Source organism: Vanessa cardui, chromosome 12, assembly GCF_905220365.1.
Source record: "Vanessa cardui chromosome 12, ilVanCard2.1, whole genome shotgun sequence".
Taxonomy (NCBI): Eukaryota; Metazoa; Arthropoda; class Insecta; order Lepidoptera; family Nymphalidae; genus Vanessa; species Vanessa cardui.
In genome coordinates, this window is record NC_061134.1 from 4,064,546 (window position 1) to 4,086,207 (window position 21,662).

The window sequence follows — 21,662 nt, forward strand, 5'->3', positions numbered from 1 at the left end:
ATCAATAGACAAGGACCATATTCATTGGCAGTATGGCGTAGGTTCCAAAATTATTTTGAAAAAAAAAGCAATTTTACCCGCCAATTCTACTTTCAAAATTAAGAGAACTCTTATTATTCTTCATTTAACGTTAAGTAAACACTTAAAATATAATATTTATTTTTTTTAATATTGATTTAACCCGGTTATCGTTTTAAATAAACGAGAAAACAAAATGGCAGAATCAAATGATGTGCAAACATTAGAAAAAATATCTACTGAAGTGGATGAATCTCAATTTAAAATTATTCTATCGAGCCAATGCATTAAAGGTACGATACATGTTTAAAAATCAATACTTATACGAGTTACATAAATAAATGAAAAATGTTTTATAACAATATTGTAAAGTTAATAACAATGAGTTTTAATTTTATTACTATTTAATAGATTATTTTAAAAAATTACTAAAGTTAAATCTTTAAGTAAATATATAAAATAACCGGACGCAGAATCGAAAACAGTGTTGATTTATGTATACATGTTTGCCTAGCTCAAGCTTATTTGGTCGACAAATTGCGTAAACAATCCGAGCAACAGAAACAAGTGTGTAACTTTATTAATAATGGTAATTTAAAGTTGGAGACGGAAATAAAACTCGCTGAACAAGAAGTTAAAAGGCAAGTAGATCGATGGTTGGTCAAAACTCATAAAATAATCTGAACATAGGACTGAATCAATGATTAAAATAAACAGGTTATAGATAACGTTTATTTTTTGTTATTGTATGAGCCGCTTCTATTGGCAATGATATTCCGTTTGGGAGGCTAACTTTTCCTACTAATCCCATATGTTAAGATTAATTCCACCATTATATCTTATCTTTAGGAGGGAATTGGGGGAGTTGTATCAGTGCACCACACACAAACTGCACTCTGGAAAAAATATCTATTTTTTGTTCTCTCCTCTTTTTATAAAAGTCTAATACAACGAAAGTTGACAAAAGCACTAGGCTTTTTTAAAAAAAATGCTTAGGGTTATTTTATATAGTATATTTGTTGTACAACATAATAACTATCATATTTTTTTGTAGTAAAGATTATTTTTTTAATTTAAATTATTTTCGAACATAAACCGTCGTAAGAAAGACAGAAATATATGTTTAAATTTTTCAGCCTATTAAGTGCTGTTGATACTATTAAAATAGCAAATGTCGAACTTAAGAAAGATTTGTTGATGGCTAAGGAGAGGAAAATAGCTATAACAGAAAGGGTAAACAATGGGATTAAAAAATATGAAGATCTTTGGATTGCATCTAAAAAACGATACGAGAGCATTCCTTTTGTTCACAACTACATACAAACATTAAATAAAAGCAAAATACTAAAAGACAACATATTGAACCTTACCAGTGAAACAAAACAATTAACTCATGATATAAACAAAAGAAAAACCGAGTTGAGAAACTTAGACAAAAGGCATGTAATAGAAGTAGCAATGTACATGGTACACGAGCGACCAGCAATCCTACAAAGAATAAGAAATAAGAGTAACGAAGTTAAAGAATTACTTAATGATATACAAGAATTAACAAAGAAATGCGATGCAAACGCTATTAAAACGGCCAAATCAATTCCTGTAACGTTAGAACAAAATTGTGAAAAGGAACCAGTGGATATTTTCACTGAAGAGTCTTGGCCTAATTTGACTACAGACAGTGATAACACAATGGTGGTAGCTAAATATTTAACTTTAACTTTAGTTTTTAATTACAACAAAAAAATATATGGTCGAGTGGTGTGTATACCGGTTTTCAAGGGTACGCCACTCCGAGGTGCCGGGTTCGATTCCCGGCCGAGTCGATATAGATTATCATTAGTTTTCTATGTTGTCTTGGGTCTGGGTGTTTGTGGTACCTTCGTTACTTCTGATTTTCCATAACACAAGTTTAGCTAATTACATTGGGATCAGAGTATGTATGTGATGTTGTCTCATATTTATTTCTTATTTATTTATAGATTTAAAAATATATTAAAATTAGGCTAATGTTTTATTTTAGTTGCCCAAGCTGCAGCTGCGAAACATTGATTTAGATATTCTTTCTATCAAATTAGATCAGGTATTCGGTCAGTTGACTTTTAATAGCACAATTTTAGATTCGAAAGAATATATCTGTAATTTAATCGCTACTGTCAGTAGAAAAAGGCCAAATCGTAGAAAATTAGTGCTAAAACTAACGCTATACATATTTAGGGAACATTTCATTATAATTATGACGTAATTAGTTCATTGCTTTGTAAAGTACATGGCTTTTAAAATAATAAAAGCGTACATTTTTATAGATAAAGAAAGGAGATTCTGAAAATGTGTCTAAGAGATCTGAATCAGAACACATAGTACTAGAACAGACTCCTACTAAGAAGAAAAGATCAGATGAGATAGCTAGAGATGTATATGTTTCATCATACTTTCAATCTCCAACTGATTTTACTAAGGACAAAGAAGTTAATGAATATCAAACGAAGAATTATTCAGAAAATAAACTAATACACATTATAGAAGATATAAAATTGGATAGTGTTGAGACATATAAAATAGTATCTAATATTAAACCTAATTCCCTTGAAGATGTTAATATCATAAAGGCTGAAAAGGAACATCAGAAAGAAGTAATAGATACCAATAAATGTTCACAGGAAAAGGTAAAATGAGGTTTTTAATGGGATTATTAATAACGTATCAGATTATATAAATGCTATATTTCAGATTGACGAAACACTTGGGAGTGAGAAAATCGAAGAAACACCGAATATTTTAGTACCACCTACGCAATTCTTGGATCCTTCTCAGGTATATCATTAAAATATAACAATGAATGTATCCTTCCATACACGTACTTTAATATAATTTTTTTATGCGAAAATAAAAGTCAAAGTGTGACTCCCATTGTAACAGAGAGAAAGAGACCAATCGGACACGATTGGAAAGGAGGTACGTGAGGACCAAAGGCTTTACGTGAATTCCCAGTAATGAAAGTGTTTTACTGACAAATTCAAGTAGCTATTACAAATATTTTAGCTAAAAGCCCAATACACTCCTAAGATAAAATATATTTTGGCGGCTGCTATTGTAATCAGTTTCTTTTTTCGTATTAATTTTAATAATATTGCATAGAATTCTCAAGAGAAGAATGGCACACCTAACGCCAATCCAGAGTGCGTATTTGATGTAGAAAAGTCTCATGATGCTGATATGGTTGAAAAAGATGGTAAGAATAATGAATTAAATGCCAGTACTGCTAGTGAAGACAGCTACATACAAATGAAAGAAACTATACTCAAGAAACACAATTTGGACCTATCACCTCAATTTAAATATTCTAAAACATCATCCACCTCTAAGGTAAATATTAGCATTGGTACCAATTCTATTGTTAAAAATTCAATAAATTACTTCAATTGGGATTGAAACAGATTTATAAGTTTTTCACTCTAACAAGGCAGCACATTGTGTGCAATATAATTGGTATATTTGTTAAAATTTTATTTTAACACATTTATAGTATGTTTACATATTCTTATGGAAATATTCTTAGAGAGCTGAAACAAATATTGTGGCATCAAAATTTTTTCTTGAAAAGAATAATGTTTTTGATAATATAAACAAAGTTCAAGCGATGGAAGTTGAAGACGATTACACAGCTGACAAAATTACAAATCAATGTCATGGAGATCAAGATCAAAACCTGGGAGATAATGGCACTACATCCAATGAAAATGTAATGAACTTTTATGAGTATAATTAGGATAACATATTATTAAAAGTAATTGGTATGTATGTCGTCTATTCTAGAATAATAACAAGACACAGAAAGATACACCAGTAGCTGGATTATTATTCACACATGGATCTCAAAATATTCCTGATTCTTTGAATGTATCGATGAGTACCACTGGCTTTGACGAAGGAGATGGAGACTATCCTCCATGTATTGGTATCAAAATAACATCCATATAAATTTTATATAAATTGATTATAAAAATATAGTACATATAATATAAACTGTATTTTTATAATCATGTGAGATCCAGGCGCTTCACGAATGTAATTTTTTAATATTAGTTCACTGATATATTTTTATGAGATAACAGTCAGTCAGTAATAAAATTAAAGTGGAGTAGAAGATAAAATTGATTATAATTTTTTATTCAGATTCTAGCTTACTTTTATCTCCTAAAGCTGATGTTCCAATGACAGAAATAAATGATAATAATTCTGAAGTATTGTCTCAGGAGGTACCTAATTTCCTGTCAGGTATTAAGTAGTTTTTACATTATATAGTATTTTAATAGGTATTTTATACAATTTCAAAAATTATTATTTTATATTGTTTAAATTTATTTTAAGGAATTAGAAAAACAGGCTTTTCTTTTTTTGGAAAAAGTTCATCAGAAAATACATCAGATGCTATGGCTCAGAGTCAAAGCAATAAATTTACATTTTCATTTGGAGGTGACGAGAAAAAGAACAGAGGTGGTTTTTTCAGTATTTTTCATTAAATAAGTTATTTTTATTTTTCTTGCTCCTTTGTATTAATTAATAATATTATAATGTTCCTAGTAACTTTTAATAAACTCTGATAAGTAAAACATGTCTTTAATTCAAACATTTATTTAAGCAAAGTGGACAAATACTTTATTATTGGTGTAACTGACATGCTCTTACAGCTATCAATTGTAAAAGAATAAATAATGGTGCAAACACCTCACTATATTCTATGGCTGAATCACCTTGGAGCTTTCTACACAATAAGAACTTAAATACAAAAGTTAAGCCTAGAAATATACAACTCCATGATGCTCTATGTATTGATGCCTTATAAGAGTTTTCTAAAGTCATTCTTATGCATACTATACAACAAAAATATGCATTCATAGCATCACTCACAAATAAAGGGGCAAATATAGTCCACCAAGCACTATTCACCACACCATCAATCTTAAGCGCCAACAATGCAGAAAATATTGTTATTGTTATTAAGTTTATCCATATCTCGAAAACCGTAAGTCCAATCCACTGTACTATTTCACTTAATGTAAAGAACATTTTACGAGACTGCACCGAGTAATGCTGTCCTGAATATTCGAATATGAATGGACGATGTGTGTCGTATCTGCGCTCCAAAATCTACATCATCAGTCAGCGGTTCCAGATCATCTGTCAAAAATTTATTGTTGACATTACATTAACTTTCTTGATATGTCTATAAACTATACTACAACATTATAGAATGTACTTACCGATTACATCCACGGTTCCAGTGTTAACTTCTATTTGGCAAGTTCCTGAGAACAGTATTTCAAGTTGAAGAGCAAGGTTGCAACATCTTTGAATAGCAGCTCCTAATCCATGAAGTATGATCTCTTTTTCTCCTTTAGCAAGGAGATCACAGCATTTATCCAGTTGGGCCTGAAACAAAACAAATCAAGAAGAAAATGTTGAAGTTCGCAATTTTCCGTCAGCTACACCTTTCTTATTGTTGGTTACCTTAAAATTAGTCTTTTTAGTTACATATATCACATTGTCGCCTTCGATAGGTCTAACAGGTAATCGTTTTTTAATTGCATGTTTCTTGTTTGGAAAGCGCTTTGGATTTTTATGATCCTGTTTCTTTTTCGCAATGTTTTCATCTGCCATAATGATTGACACATGGAAACCGTGTTGCTGCACTTGTCGTCTGATAACAGATCTGTGTTGTTAGTATTATAAATTTATTAATTGTGATGATTTAACTGTATCATAATCTATTTATATTTAGTATAATAAACTTATTAACTATAACATTATGCTTCTGCATTATTTTGTATTTAATAATTGAAGGTCTTAAGTTATAAGAATACATAGAATAGGAAAAATAGGTATCCTTATTTGGAATATTTCAATTAGTATAAAAAATAAAAATATATATAAATAACTTTAAAACCTGTTATATACATAATTGCTAAACGATAGAAGTATAAATAGGCCAGTAAAAAATTAGCTTATTTTCAATCCAGACGGGCTTGTATCTAACTTATCCACGAAGTAAATAATTGAGATCAGGCTTGCACCTGCTTACATTCATCAAAAGTTCACAACTAAATATAATATTATATAAAAAGGAGCCTGTAATCACAAACAATATATAGAGCTGTTACGCACCGAACAGTAAATAATGAATAGGTGTTGTTTTTGAACTTCAATTATAATTTGCAAAATAAAAGTCTCTTAGGAATGAGGATGAGCTTTAGTATAGGACACTATATAATTAACGATGGAACGTGGATGAACCTTAGTCGGTATAGGTCACTATATTAACGGTAACATCCGTCTCATGTCAAGTAAAGGGCAAGAGCTGGAGCAGGCGCGAAAAGGCTGAACCGTACAAACGATTCAAATATCGTCACTTCAAAAGATTTCAACTAATTAGTGTCTTAATGCCACCCACTAGTTACATAAAGGCTGGACTTATACCACCCAAAAAATCGGAATTGCGATTATACGGGAAAATGCTGTGACCTTCTTGAACATATTCCATGCGTTTATGTACAGTAAATATTTGAATTTTTATTTGTATACATAATCCAGGCCTTAATGTAAATAAGTCTAATCATACATGACATGTAAATCTATATAAAGTTACATTAGTAGACATAACGTCAATTTGATTTGCAAATGTAAATTTTTAACATTGAATAAATCTGTACAAATTAGTAAATTACTCAGTCCATAATGTTTCGAGAAATTTAAAATCGTTTAGTTTAAATATTTCAAACAAATGACGTGAAATTCGCAAAATGGGTTGTGTGTGTTGTTCTTTAAGTTCATTTGTATCAATTGTCCTAGATGCTCTCGAAAGGTAACTTTTATTTTTGCGGAGAATATATTTATTCAAACTGATATATCGTATTCCTTAATATTATGATATATACTGGACATTATATAAAGTTTGTCTCATAAAATATATATTTAATTTAAAATTGATAGTTATAAGAGTAGATATAGATAAAGGTAAGGTTTGAGTTAAGTGGTAAAAATATAGGTAACATAATTTTACTTACCAATTCCTTTAGGTAATAACAGTCGAGAAGTAGATAACCTTAGAGTAACTCTGTTTCAGAATATCCCTATGTACGGTATGTGCAATGTTGACGTGCTGTCTAATGTTCACAATAATAATTGTAATGGTCCTTGGTGTTGGTATAGGATACCATTATTGTTTTGTACAAAATTCGGTGGAATCCATGGGTAAGTTCATATGCGCTGCATGCAGTTACTTGTCTGTATTTACTTTATACTGCATTATAATTTAGTCTGCAGTGTTATTATCTCTAAATACAGTCAGATAGAACAATTTGACTTTGTTTAAAATACCAAAAACTCACAGTATATAATATGATACAAATAACCGTTGAACATAATTTATGACTCATCAAAAACAAAAAAGGTTACATGTATTTTGAAATATTCCTCATATTACAGCAAAAGCCGCCGAAGCAGCGGGTGCATTGCGATCAGGTCCTACGAAAGATAAGGGTCATGTTATGCGTTCGGTTGACAAGGCAGTTCAGCGTGGGTTCGCACATCGTATCGCGCGCAGAGATATTGACGATCCTCCTTATTCGAACACGAAGGCAAACACAACCTCTACAATTATTGACATATTGACAACAAATACTACTAAATTTGCTGCAATTTGAAAAATGTTCTGTGCCATAGGTGTGTATAATTATAAGAAAATAAAGTGCATTTTCAGCTGCCATTTTGTTGTTTTTTAAATTTCTTTTAAATAAATATTATAATCGAATGTGTTGAAAATCTTTCAATAGTCTGTAAGTTTCACACAGCTGAAATAATATCCTTCTAATTATAAAATCGAAATGTGATCACACCACGAATTTTCTATTTAGGAATATGAAAAGTAGTATCTATTTATACGGAGTCCATGGTCTTATTTTTAAATACTTTAAATTATTCTTACAATACTAAATTCGTTTTGCTTAAAAATAAGTAAGGAGTAAGTCCTTACAGAGAAAAAAAAATCAATATCTTCAAAAATAGTTTATTTATAAAGATATAAAATCCTCCAAAATGAATGCTCCCTGTTGACTAGCCTGAGCTTCTTATTAGTATAGGAGGCTCCGTTGTGTTGAGGGGTCTTAAAAATGGTATTACTGTCGAAGTGTTGTTTCTCGATCGGCGAAAACGACCGATCAACCTCCGCGCCAACTCTCGTTCTTGTGAATTTAGTTTCGGTTGCCTTGGTGGGCTATTACACAATCAAATGATAATTTTTTGAGATTTTAATAAATAATTGCAAACCATTACACTTTTTAAATTACCTAGCAGCAGAACAATTACATCTAACAGGTTATATTAGGTTTTAGGAATGTTTCTTACTAGTTAATAAAAATAGTATTATCTATAGGATCCTCGTAATAAATATCTTTGATAATATTAATTCAACAGCTCATAGTACATAGCCGAATAAGGCAATAAATTTGTTACTAGATTTAAATGCTCCTTAATATATGACTATGCTCATAAATAATTATATGACAAGACTTCGTGTGATAATAACGAATTATATAGCTGTTAGCAATCGAACATGTAGGTATCTACGTATTGTTTGTATATTAAAAAAAAAAATGAAATACAAGTTATACCTTTCTGTTTCAAGAACTACGAATGGAGTTTCAGATGTCTCCAGAAATACGCGTTCTCCTGGTCTCTTGGTTTGATAGACCTCTGAAAACAATGTTAGTAGAAATATTGTATTCCAAGTGTACATCATTATTGTGTACATTATTGTGTCTATTTAATGACTACTTTTAAAAAAGATGATAAACCTACCGAGTATTGGTGCCGGAGCGTGTTCAACTTCTGTTCGGTTAACGGCCACCAGTCGCACAACTGGTCGCCCTTCTTGGCCAGAACGTCGCATGAGCGAAGGTTCTGTTGTAGATCTTGACGACACTAAAGAAAAAAAGCGAAACTTTGACATAAAACTAAACATACCCAACTGAAGCTGTACTATTTTGATCCTATTAAACATTATCCGCCCGATATGGCCCAGTGGATAAACCGCGTGCATCTCAACCGATGATTGCGGGTTCCGATCGAGACAAGCACCACTGAATTTTCGTGGGCTTAATTTTTGTTTATAATTCAACTCATATTCAGCGGTGAAGGAAAACATCATGAGGAAACCAGAATGTGTCTAATTTCAACGAAATGTGGTCACATGTATATCCCAGCAGTGGAAAATGAACAGACTGTTAATGTAAACATTTACAGCAGCTGTTGTCATTTTAATTATCCATAAATTTCTGTAATGTTCAATTACAGAAAAACAATATATGTTATTGTATGTGGCCTATAAATAGCCTTCTGACCAAATTCCATCACGGAATAAAACATTAGACTCTGTTTGAGTCTGTGAGAGACTCCAGGCTTTTTGTGACGAGGCATGGTTGTGTTACAAGGCTGCTGCTACTATCCTGATAGAAAAAAAATACGTTAAATACATCAGCTTACTTGCAAACGCAGCAAGTTCTTTCTGCGCGTAGTGATATCCAACTGATATGCCGTATATCATCAATATGATGATCGTGAACATGAGTAACATAAGCAAGAACGCGCAACACGTCCATGTCAGCACTCTATAGAAATTAAAAAGAATTAAAGCCTTATTTATAGTATTTGTCGTACTATATACTATTATTATATCTACTTATAACTGTGAATAAGCAAAAATGGAAAACAAATACCTTTCGACGCAGAAAATCATAGAACAAAATATCGATTGTATTAAGCCCATTGCTTTTTACCGAGCTGAAAAAAAATGTCATATGTATAAATTCTTGAATATAACATGTAGATACAAAGTAGTAAAGTTATCTATGTTTCCATTGTCTTTGATTAGATTAATATGTCGCAAGTTTGCAGACATCATGATTTCAAATTTCGTCAGTTTCTAAGTTTCAAGCAAACTTCAATATAAAATTAAATAATTATAGAGTGCAGTACTTACAAGAACTCCAAAAATACTCCTTGGGGTATGAACTTTATGATTTATTTTGTTAATAATTTATTAATATACCGTCTCACGAAGCAGTATACATTGTTTGTTTTTTTATTATTAAAAATTCACTACGATTGCTGTTAGATGTTTTCGGTTTATAGTTGGACATATGCATAAATATTGTTTAGGTTGTGAAGTAATAAATCTGTTTTCTTATACAATGCGGCTTTAATAAACGTTAATACATATAAATTATAAAAAAAAAGAATTAATCTTCAATATCAATAAAGGTGTGTATAAAATACATAATTGAATGTCATTGTCATTTTCGATTGGAAACTTTATGTAGAGGTTATCACAGAAGATACGTAAAATATGGCCAGTAGTAACTGACCAAGGAGGATTTATAATCTTCTGATCTTGAACAAAAAATGGCCTTGTCAACTGACAACTATATAAATTCCACGGTACACATATGACAAAGTTTGACACATTGTTATTTACTCACCACTAGCTGACTTGGGTTTTGTGCAACCCGGCTTGGGAGATACCACCCACTCAAAAAATATTCTGCCGCCAAGTCGCGATACTTGGTATTGTTGTATTCCGGTTTAAAGGATGCATGAGCCTCTGTAAATACAGGCACAAGGAACATAACATATTAGTTCCCAAGGTTGGTGTCTAACAGCGCCAATGTCTATGGGCGGTGGTACTTAACTGATACATAAAAAAAAGTCTCTTGACGATCATTTGTAGTATAGAAAAAAAATAAAAAATTAACACATTTTGGCTTTTATTAAACAACTGTATACATTATAACAAATCCAACAGTCTCAGAAAAAGGCACAACCTATATACATAAATTTACCAAACTTAATACATACATTATTTTTACATCAGCATTTTATACAGATATATAATTAGCGGTATATAAATTTAACAAAATTACAAACATGTGTTATTCAATAGAAAAAGTAAAAAATATATAGAAAAAAAAATGTGGTGCAAAAAATATGTCTAGTCAATATGAAGTTATTATTGCTTTTATTATTAGATATGTATTATAATGTAATTGTATTTCGCGTATTCACTTAATACTATAGTCGATTTTATGAGATAAATTATCCTAAGGTAACAAAATGTATTAAATAAGAATGATATAAAAATATTTTGTTTTTTTATTTTTAAATATAAAATTTCACCCAGACACAAACGTTGGCACATTGGGCAGTTTTTTTAAAATATATTTTTTAATAAAATAAATTCGTATTTCAAATTACTATTGCTTATTGTATTGTAACTGTTTCTACTATTCTATTTTCATACTTTGTTCACAAATTGGACTTATTATTATTTTTAGCTTAAATAATTACATCTTCCATTCGTGAACTGCTATCAACTTATATTTAATAATAAAAACATTAAACAAAAAAATAACAACAATTTATTTAGTAACATCGGATGGACACTTTAATACCAAGTTTTTACAACAGCAAGCATTAAAATTATAAAAAAAATATCAATATTATTGCTTTATTATTAAGATAAATTTTATTTCCTAATATTTCTGTCTTGAGAGACAATGTGATGTTATGATTATACTTTAAATAAAACAATTAATAAATTTACTTTAATCGGTACTTTTAGTTACGTAGGATAAAAGGAACACTTCTGCAATTAATTATAATTACTTATTAAACTCAATTGTCAGCCCGAATATTGTTTCGTTAAAATCACAGACAATAATTTATACAGAAGAATATTAAAGGGCTTAATTAAGTCTTTACATCAAAGTAATATATTCACTCACGAAAGTAACGCTCAACCTTACAATATGAGTTATTGTGCGCCATGCTCCCACTTCGTTAAAGTGTCAAAAATGCTGTTCACACTTTTATATATTATTCGTTTATATTATATTCCACCAACCCGCATTGGAACAGCGTGGTGGAATATGTTCCAAAACCTTCTCCTCAAAGGGAGATGAGGCCTTTAGCCCAGCAGTGGGAATTTACAGGCTGTTGTTGTTATATTATTAATAAAATATCATAAGCCTGCTTGTCGTAAAGTTACATGAGACGCTAAAGCGATCCAACGCGTATACACACATTTTCCTTTGAACTTTGCCAACGTAAAGTTTGCAGCGAGGTTTACACGTGACCGTGTGCGTTAAATATTGCATTTAAGAGGGGCGTGTGAACGTAGCTTTAGTGTGCCCGAGAAAATTAACACAAGAATAAAGAAAGCATAAAAAATACATATTGGATTATATAACTTAAACTTTGTTTTTAAGTTTACGGTGCTTCCTATGCAGAGGGGAGCTTTTCGTGAGTGAATAGATTTGAACGTTATTGCAATGTGATATGATGTTTGACGAACACATAACGAAGACACTGCGTAACAAAAACAAGTGCAAGTGTGAAGTGGCGGCGCTAGCTGGCTTGACCTTTGTTTTTAAGTTTGCGGTGCTTCCTATGTAGAGGGGGGCTTTTCGTGAGTGAATAGATTTGAATGATATTGCAATGTGATATGATGTTTCACATATTGTTTGACGAACACATAACGAAGACACAGCGTAACAAAATCAAGTGCAAGTGTGAAGTGGCGGCGCTAGCTGGCGCGCGCGAGGTCCCACAGCGCCAGCTCGGCGAGCGCGGTGCGCAGCTCGTGCTGCAGCTGCGCGCCCAGCGCGGAGCCCACGGGCGCGCCGCGCAGCCACGCGCGCAGGCTGGCGCCCAGCGCGCTCAGCGGGCCCAGACCGCTCGCGTGCATGTCCATGCCACTGCCGACCGGACACTGTTAGTTCGTGTGATGTGTTGATGTGTGTGTGTGGGATTCGCGTTTAAGCTGCACAAACTATAATGCTACTGCCAAATATAATATGTTGGGGAAAAAGTTTCTTCGTATTTTATATGAAAATTCAAAAAGTTTTTTTTTAGTTTATTTACATTTGACTAAAGTATGTAGGTGCCATTTTGTTCAATAACTTTTTGCCATCTTGTTGGTAGTGACATGATCCCATTGCTGTAAAAATTTTGGGGCTTCTGATCGAAAAACTGCGACAAGTGGTTTTGGCAGTCCTCTCGTGATGTTAACCTGACACTGCCTAAGGAATTCTGCAGAGACCGAAACAGATGAAAATCTGAAGGTGCAAGGTCAGGACTATACGGCGGATGCATTAATACCTCCCAGCCAAACTCTCGTAATTTTCGTTGAGTGGCTAAAGATGTGTGAGGTCTAGCGTTGTCATGGTGAAAAACCACACCCCTTCTGTTGATCAATTCTGGCCGCTTTCTCTCAATTTCTTGCTTCAATCTCATCAATTGTTCGCAATACAGTTCTAAATCGATGGTCCTGCCGGGCGGTAACAGCTCATAATGAATGATGCACCAATCCCACCATACACACAGCATTACCTTGTTGCGAGTTAATCCGGGTTTTGCCACAGTCTGTGAAGCTTAACCGGCCTTTGACCACGATCTTTTTCGCACGTTCTTGTCGTATGTGATCCACTTTTCATCACCAGTTATCAGCTTCTTCAAAAATGGTTCGGTTTCATTACGTTGTAATAAAGAATCACAAATGAGTACACGGTTCAATAATTTTTTTTCAGTGAGTTCATGAGGCACCCATATATCGAGCTTTTTTTGTGCACCCAGCTTTATTCAAATGAGTCAAAACCGTTTTGTGGTCAATTGCCAGTTCTTCAGCTACATCGTAACTACTAATATGCCGATCTTGCTCCACTTTTTCAAAAATGGTATCAATTTTGTCCGTAACAGGGCGACCAGAGCGAGATACATCTTTGATATCAAAATTTCCGGCTTGTAAACGCTTAAACCAAACTTGCGCTACTCTCACACATACTGCATTAGGTCCATAAACATCACAAATTTGTTTTCGCGGCGGCGGTGCGTGCGTGTGTGTGTGTGTGTGTGTGTGTGCGTGTGCGTGTGAGTGTGTGTGTGTGTGTGTGTGCGTGTGTGGGTGTACGTATTCGAGGCGCAGCAGACGCAGGTAACAAAATCTAGTTTTATGTGTGTGTGTGTGTGTGTGTGTGTGTGTGTGCGTGTGTGTGTGTGTGTGTGCGTGTACGTACTCGAGGCGCAGCAGGCGCAAGTCGTCGAGCTGCGCGTAGGGCTCCCAGCGCGCGAGCCCCACGCTGAGCGCGAGGCGCAGGCGGTTGTCGCGGAAGGCGGCCGCCACGCGCCCGCCGCACGACACGCCCAGCGCCTTCACGCGGTACTCCTCGTAGCCCACCTGCCTCCGACGTGCACATTAGACATAGACAATAGGCTATTTGACTGGTTTTTAAAATCCATTTTATATTATTTAGTAGAAGTTACGGAACCAAGTAAAAGTTGATTTTTTTATTTCTAGTACATATTTGCCGAAAAATATCATACATAAAATTCCATGATTAAATAGCGTGAAAAAACGTTACTTGGACAATATGGCGCTGCAATGGGGTCGGTGACGTCACTTTCCTGTATTTTAATCTACAGTACATATAGTAGAAAAACAGGTTAACAAGATAGTGACTTCATCATAAGCCCGGCCAATCAGGAGCGTTTCGTGTCACGTGACAAACGTTTGAAAAAATGCATTTTTATTTGTGGATTTTTGAATAAATTAAGAATTATTTTCGACTTTCGTTTTTAAATAACCATTTTTAAACTCATAATATACACCGATTACAATAATTCACAATTTATTTTTCGCATTGTCAAATAGCCTGTTTTACAGTACTTTTACTAATATATTTCTAAGTAGTAGTGACCTGTAAATCCTTTATGCTGAGGGTAACGTGGAACGTGGTCTTCAGCGGATCTGGTCTCGACACGCTCACGTCGTTGATCCTGTTGATGGTCGCCAAGTTCTTAATCCAGCCCGTGTCCGTTTCCAGTTTACCTATGAACGATGTTGAGCCTATCTGGAAACAAAAGAATATCGTAAAAAATCAGACATATGATCGATATATCGTAAAAATCGGATGTCGTCGGAACATCAGATGTCATCGATTTGATGATCACGAGTAACCGTTTTCATGACATCTAAAAAGTTTTGGTTTATCAAGAATTCAAAGGACGATAACATTAAACTCATGAAACATTCGCCTTGTCTCTCTTTAACTTTACAGTAACCAATCTGTGAGAAAGAGATGAAGCGAATGTAAAACCGATTTCGATATCACAACCCTTTCATCTCTTTCTCGCATGTCGTACAATGTTAAGTTAAACAAGGACAGGGAGATATCTGAAATCAGATGTTAACACCGATTATTGCAAATATCCGATACTCAACCGATATCACAAAATTCGGATATCGCCCATGCCTCAAAGTAATCCTTGAGAATTATGACCATCGTTATGTTACCTTACCTTATGCATAAAAGTGGCGTGCAGCGGTGGTAACTCGAGAACCTCTCGGCAGGTTTGCAGCAGCGTCCTCCTCATGTTGATTAACACCAGATCGACCACCCTGTTACCATTTTCCGCTATCCGGTCCACCATCGAGCTGGAGATCAAATTGAACACATCAATATAGTAATTAATATATTTGACTTTAAATTTTTTTATGGTATAGGTTGGCGCACGAGCATATGGGCCACCTGACGGTAAGAGGTCACCATCACCCATAGACAATGACGCTGTAAGAAATATTAATTATTCCTTACATCGCCCATGTGCCACCAACCTTGGGAACTAAGATGTTATGTCCCTTGAGTCTGTAGTAATTTTTTTTTAAGGACTGTTGCTGACTTTGATAAAAATAAAAAAATAAACCTATTTGAATCGGAATCGTACCAGGGGTTCCGTAGAAAATTGTTGGTATATAATGAGTAGTTTGATCACAAGTATTGGGATTATTTTTGTAATGTATGACAGTGAATCTATTCTTCACTTGTGCGACATGACATTAGTACCGTTATTAGCAAAGAGCTAAATATGCAACAGGCTAATAAAGTACATACTAAGAAACGTATTTTGATTACGTTAACAATAGATAATCTACCGCTAAACAACAGTACGCAGTATTGTTGTGTTCCGGTCTGAAGGGTGAGCGAGCCAATGTAACAACAGGCACAAGGGACATAGCATCTTAGTTCCTAAGGTTGGTGGCGCATTGACGATGTAAGGAATTGTAATATTTCTTACAGCGTCATTGTCTATGGGTGATGATCACTTACCATCAGGTGGCCCATATGCTCGTCCGCCAACCTATACTATAAAAAAAAGTAAATACACGCGTGTCAGACAAACAGTGATCTTAACAGAAAAATGAAAAATAAGTAATTCGAAAAGGGTATCGTTTTCTCTTTTAAGATACGAAATACGAAGCAACCAATCTCCATTACATATATATTCAAATTTATATTGTATATCATAATAATTCGTAATAAAATAGTTTTCACCTATACGCTTCCAGCAAACTTGGATTGCAGCACATCACTTCCGAGACGCTGGTGGCCTGCCGTAACACTTGTTTCAAGTGCCGTTGTAATTTGTGTCGGAGTAAGGCGAACAGGGGCAGAGATATTGCAGCGGTTAGAGGCAGGTCATCTGCAATTAAATATCATTTAACAATTCTTCCATTTAGATAAGTTATTTACCAAAAAATTCATTTTGGTCACTAAGATTTGTCAGGATTCTGTGAAAGCACGACTGCAATAACAAACCGAACCTTTAAAGATCAGTTGATAGTATAGTTAAGTTTTGGTTTGAATAATGAGTGAGCTAATGTAACAAGCATTAGGGAAATAAGATCTATGATCCCATAATTTGTCAGTGTCGGTGTGAAACCTATTGTTTATATGATATATTTTAAGATATTACTATATCTATACATTTTGGTGTTTAGGTAGGTACTATAAACGAATTAATCAATAGTTTGTAAGCTGTCTAGAATCGGCTAAATATTGATTCATAATTTAAGTTTAATATATTTACAATTTATATTGTAAATATGCGAAACGAGAGATAAGAGATACATAACAACAAACACATAAATATATATCTAAAAACAAATTGCAAAACCATGATTCTCAAAATATCAGAATGTTAAAATTTACGTCATAGCAAAACGAATGGCTGCCAATATAAAATACTTAGTATACTTAAAGTATACATAAATACACCATGGAAACATCTAGAAAAAAACTTTTAATTTAAAACATTGATCGTTCTCAAAACATCAACAACAAATTATTGAATAAATTAGGTACATTAACTTATCGGTATTAATGACCGGTGTTAAATTATACAGTAATAACTGATAACCAGTGCATATTGTGTTATCATAACAATATACTATTACTTATTTAAATTACGCAGAGATGAAATTATTATGAATAAATAACTATTGTTTCGTACGAGTGGCGGATAAACACTGCCTATGACTGTTGATGTTATTGCTGCATTATCTCGATAAAATAGTACGAAGGAGAAATCTACGTTACTATTATACAAACTTTTTTAAGTTTTCAAATTAAAAAAAAAAAAAACATTTTGTTGTGCAAATTGGTACCAAGTCCGCACAAGACTGACGCCTGGTAAATTTCAGTCTAATTTAAAACAAGATAGGTTAGATAAAGTATAGATTTTTTCGGACTCTTTCAGAAACAAAGGAGGCCTCAATAACTTTCGCATTGAATATTTTTTAGTTTCAAGTTACACAAAATACGAAATTCACTATAAACGAAAACAGATACTACATTGTTTTCGTTTTATTTCATAATATGAAGCAGATATAAATAGCTTCGTTGGAATGTTCTTTAAACATTAAATATTAATTAATTAGCGTTATATTCTTCAGGGGCTATTATGTAATAACAATTAAAATACATTACATGCTATTATTTGCACATAAATTAGGTCACTAGTAACAAACAAAATTAATGAGAGCCGAGATGGCCCAGTGGTTAGAACTCGTGTATCTTAACAGATGATTTCGGGTTCAAACCCTGGCAAGCACCACTATATTATACATATATTGTGTGCTTAATTTGTGTTTATAATTAATCTCGTACTCGGCGGTGAAGGAAAACATCATGAGGAAACCTGCATGTGTCTAATTTCCAAACCCTCTCCTTAATGGGAGAGGAGGCCATTAGCCCAGCAGTGGTAAATTGACAGGCTGTTACTAAATTAATTTAAAATAATTGAAGGTACACTTATCTATGGGCTGGTGGTAAAAGGGACCAATATCAATAACCTATTTGTAATCAGAATAGCATATAACATGTGGCCGTTTGCATAACATACTTAGTCTTAATAATGTTAAACTTTTTCCATTTTAGAACAAAAAAAAAAAATACACAATGAATATGTTATCTGTACTAATATTTACGTTCATGCAAGCATAAATAAATTATTATAATAAAGTTTCACTAAATGATTTAAATTGCCGTTTTTGGCACTGAGTTAGATATACATATATAACGGTAAATATAATCGTAGATTTAAGAAATGTACTATGTTTCATAAAATACTATAATTGCACAGTTATTATTGGATTACTTTCTCTAATGTTAGGTTATAATTTTTGTGTTTGTACTACATACCTATATGCTTAGCAAGCTGCTCTGTAGTTATAAATTCGTAGCCTCCGCTTCTCTGAGGCGACGGCCAGGATAACTATTTTAAATGAAAAGAAAATTTATGAAAATGTTAATAATAAAGAGCCGAGTGCGTTTCGTGGTTAGAACATATGAATCTTCAATGTATAATACAAATTTAAAACAGGATCTCTATAAATTATCATGAGCTTTATTAGGGTCGAGCATAATTTATCATGTATTTCTTTTTTTATTTTATTTTATTATAGGGAAACAAACAATAAGATAAACTTATGGGATATGAATATATAAAATTACATATATCAGCTAAGTTTCCACTGGTAATTAGACACATATTATTAAAATAAAAAAAAACTGACATACATAATATCAAATATTAAAAACGTATATTGACGAAAAATAATATGTTAGGTGATGAAGTTAATGAAAAATCCTAAGATGGATGAAAATCTTCCATTTTTCCCACAAACCTACATTAGAACAAGGTTGAGTAACTTATAAAACTTCTCCCATTGAGAGTCTGTAGCTGAGCTATGTTTAATAAATGGGCTGTTATTAAAATAAAATAATATATTCCAATATTACCTTAACAAGTACTTCATCGTGAGTGAATTCTATTCCAGGATTAATGAACGAATATGCGTCATCTTCAATCACCAAGCCCACATTAACATCTGCAGTCACATTCGACAATGATATACTGAAAGTACAATTTAACATTAAAAATCAAAAAACAACTAATATACATTTACTAAAAAACTATATGGACTATAAATCTATCAGTATACAAATACATGCATATTAAGTTATTATGGTTTCGCATTAGTGTGAGTGAGCAACACTTGTGGTTACACAATGTCTTAATTTGTGGTAAATCTAAGCGAGAGGGAGTGGAAAGTCAGGAGTGAATATATCGACAGTCTATTCCAATAGAAGTAGGAATAAAACTAAACCTTCCTGTTAAGTTGAAGTTCCTGAGTTAATACCTTTTGACTTCCAAGCAGGATATGTTAATTTAAATAATTATATTAACTAATATGACATTGTATTTTTTAATTGTTGAAAAAGAGTGACTACTGAGTTTCTTGCCGGTTCTTCTCAGTCGAATCTACATTCCGAAACGGTGGTAGCTTCACTTAATTGTAAAATGACGATTCAAAAGTGCAAAAGCCTACTTGATTAAAGTTGATTTTGATTTTTTGAAAAACCTTAGTTTTACATGTTTCGTGTGATTTGCTAATAACTCTACCATACTGTGCACTCCTAAGAGTTCATGATTAATATATCATTATTTTTAAAACAAAACTATCACATTTAACTACTTATTTTCCCTTTCATTTATTTTCCAAAACTCAGTCACCAGTTTCCAAATTCATAGTGAATATCATAGATTAACCAAATACTTTTTATTTGGCTTTTTTTCTATTATTGTTGGAATAGAGTATATACTATAACATTGCAGCAAGGTAACAACAGTAACAGTTCTTAGTCAATTGGAGAGCATCATAAGAAATTCGAGTTAAGTCTACCTATCAATAACATCAGAACTTAGCACCTTATTAACTCAAAGTGTTGGAAAACCATCAAAAGCATTATTAGGAAAGTAAATTGGCTATTATGCAGTTATATAGCACACTGCACTAACTCCAGTTGAAAAGGGGTAACTAGAGAATAATAATAACTGCTAGAATAAATATGTAATTATACAAACCCTTTTTCTATTCATAAGCAAGACCTATTGTAAAAAATAATTATTGTTTTATTAAGTTTATAGTAAGATCAGTCAGTCAGACAATAAAATCAAAACAATAAACAATTCAAGCACATATCGGCTTAAGTGACATAATATATAAATTATATAGATACAATGAAAATTAGAGTTATTTTATTTGATTTAATGATAAACACATAAACAAGAAAAGCACGAATGACATTTACAATTTAATTATTAATTTATTTTACTCAATTAAAAAACAGGCTAATCAGTAGGTTGTAAAATGTTTTTTGTTTATTTTTCATAATTAAATAAGTCAGAAAAACTCACAGAAAATGTCCTTCAGCCATGACTGGTATGAGGTTGTAGAGGTTCTCATTAAATGCATTATACAGTCCTTTTAAATTTACTTCTCCGAGGGAGCATCGTAAAGTTAACCCCATTGATTTCAGATCTAAGGATACGGCTTGCATGTGGAATGTCGGAGGCCTCAGTAACTCTAATCTCGTTAAATTCCTAAAATATTTTTTATTTTTAAATATATTTAGCATGAAACATAATAAATTTATGATTAAAAAATTATGATTATTTTACGTACACCTGTGTATTCTTGGCAAAATAGGAGACGTCTTCCAAAATATCTGGGCTAATTTGTTCCCCATTTTTAGTCTGTTGCAACGCGACATTCGTAAAACTCTGCAAGTACATCATTGGGTATTTTATCGGGTAATATAGGGTTTGGAGATTAGTAAAGAAAAAATAATATTTACTCTCTTAATAACGTCCTGAAGGTCCGGCTGTACTTTCGTCAAGAGTTCATCGAGCTCTTGCTCTATATCAATAGGTTTTTCTTCCGTCATAGTAACAAAAACATTACTTGTAATTTTTTACATTAACTAGATACCTATAATTTTAATAATTAACTCATAACTTTATGTAATTTCGAAACATATTGATGATAAATGCCACAACATCTAAACTTTTTATAGTGTACAGATGATTTCACTGACAGTTGCTTGCTTTGTTGATAACAGTCGCTTGTCACATAGCTCTGACATTGGCGATTGTCAAGTAGATTTAACTTTATATTATTATTTATTTATTCAATCAGCAATCTTTACAAACATTAACATTTATATTAAGTCATAGTAATTTGAGTATTAAATAAAAATAATTGAGAATTAGAGCAAATAAAATAAATAAGGTTTTACTTATAACACCTCAGTTGGTTTTTGAACGTTTTTACAGTGACGTCTCCGCCAATGGAATTTCCGTCGCATCTACCTATTCCAAATGTTTTATTATTAAAAGTCGACGGAGCTATACTT

The 21,662-nt window shown here is 32.6% G+C and overlaps 5 protein-coding genes across 6 annotated transcripts; 2 read left to right on the plus strand and 3 right to left on the minus strand.

The window, feature by feature from the left end:
* The first annotated feature begins 196 nt into the window (after positions 1–196).
* LOC124534150 lies at positions 197–4,589 on the plus strand. Its single transcript, XM_047109845.1, has 12 exons — positions 197–311; positions 533–659; positions 1,155–1,713; positions 2,039–2,256; positions 2,357–2,681; positions 2,746–2,829; positions 2,935–2,970; positions 3,154–3,381; positions 3,575–3,778; positions 3,832–3,973; positions 4,192–4,293; positions 4,387–4,589. Exons 1-12 carry the CDS (start codon positions 215–217, stop codon positions 4,536–4,538), a joined length of 2,274 nt encoding a protein of 757 aa, XP_046965801.1. The 5' UTR covers positions 197–214; the 3' UTR covers positions 4,539–4,589.
* Positions 4,590–4,634: 45 nt separating this feature from the next.
* On the minus strand, positions 4,635–5,723 carry LOC124534375 (transmembrane protein 203-like). Of its 2 annotated transcripts, XM_047110179.1 has the most exons (3): positions 5,527–5,723; positions 5,280–5,448; positions 4,824–5,196 (listed from the first exon to the last, which is right to left on the minus strand). In XM_047110179.1, exons 1-3 carry the CDS (start codon positions 5,674–5,676, stop codon positions 5,087–5,089), a joined length of 429 nt encoding a protein of 142 aa, XP_046966135.1. In that variant the 5' UTR covers positions 5,677–5,723; the 3' UTR covers positions 4,824–5,086. The 2 variants fall into 2 exon arrangements, with proteins under 2 accessions (XP_046966136.1, XP_046966135.1); XM_047110180.1 differs by lacking the exon at positions 5,527–5,723 and having other exon boundaries at positions 4,635–5,196; positions 5,280–5,454.
* A 959-nt stretch (positions 5,724–6,682) lies between these two features.
* Positions 6,683–7,769, plus strand: LOC124534489. The gene is made up of 3 exons (XM_047110390.1): positions 6,683–6,877; positions 7,139–7,266; positions 7,501–7,769. Exons 1-3 carry the CDS (start codon positions 6,816–6,818, stop codon positions 7,716–7,718), a joined length of 408 nt encoding a protein of 135 aa, XP_046966346.1. The 5' UTR covers positions 6,683–6,815; the 3' UTR covers positions 7,719–7,769.
* Positions 7,770–8,066: 297 nt separating this feature from the next.
* Positions 8,067–10,646, minus strand: LOC124534412. Its single transcript, XM_047110277.1, has 6 exons — positions 10,052–10,646; positions 9,789–9,852; positions 9,556–9,680; positions 8,872–8,994; positions 8,685–8,766; positions 8,067–8,287 (listed from the first exon to the last, which is right to left on the minus strand). The coding sequence occupies exons 2-6, from the start codon at positions 9,836–9,838 to the stop codon at positions 8,128–8,130; spliced, it is 540 nt and encodes a 179-aa protein (XP_046966233.1). The 5' UTR covers positions 9,839–9,852; positions 10,052–10,646; the 3' UTR covers positions 8,067–8,127.
* A 1,959-nt stretch (positions 10,647–12,605) lies between these two features.
* On the minus strand, positions 12,606–21,364 carry LOC124534331. The gene is made up of 10 exons (XM_047110102.1): positions 21,105–21,364; positions 20,933–21,030; positions 20,665–20,850; positions 19,206–19,320; positions 18,606–18,678; positions 16,458–16,605; positions 15,424–15,559; positions 14,823–14,975; positions 14,142–14,302; positions 12,606–12,824 (listed from the first exon to the last, which is right to left on the minus strand). The coding sequence occupies exons 1-10, from the start codon at positions 21,192–21,194 to the stop codon at positions 12,653–12,655; spliced, it is 1,332 nt and encodes a 443-aa protein (XP_046966058.1). The 5' UTR covers positions 21,195–21,364; the 3' UTR covers positions 12,606–12,652.
* Between the last annotated feature and the right edge of the window lie 298 nt (positions 21,365–21,662).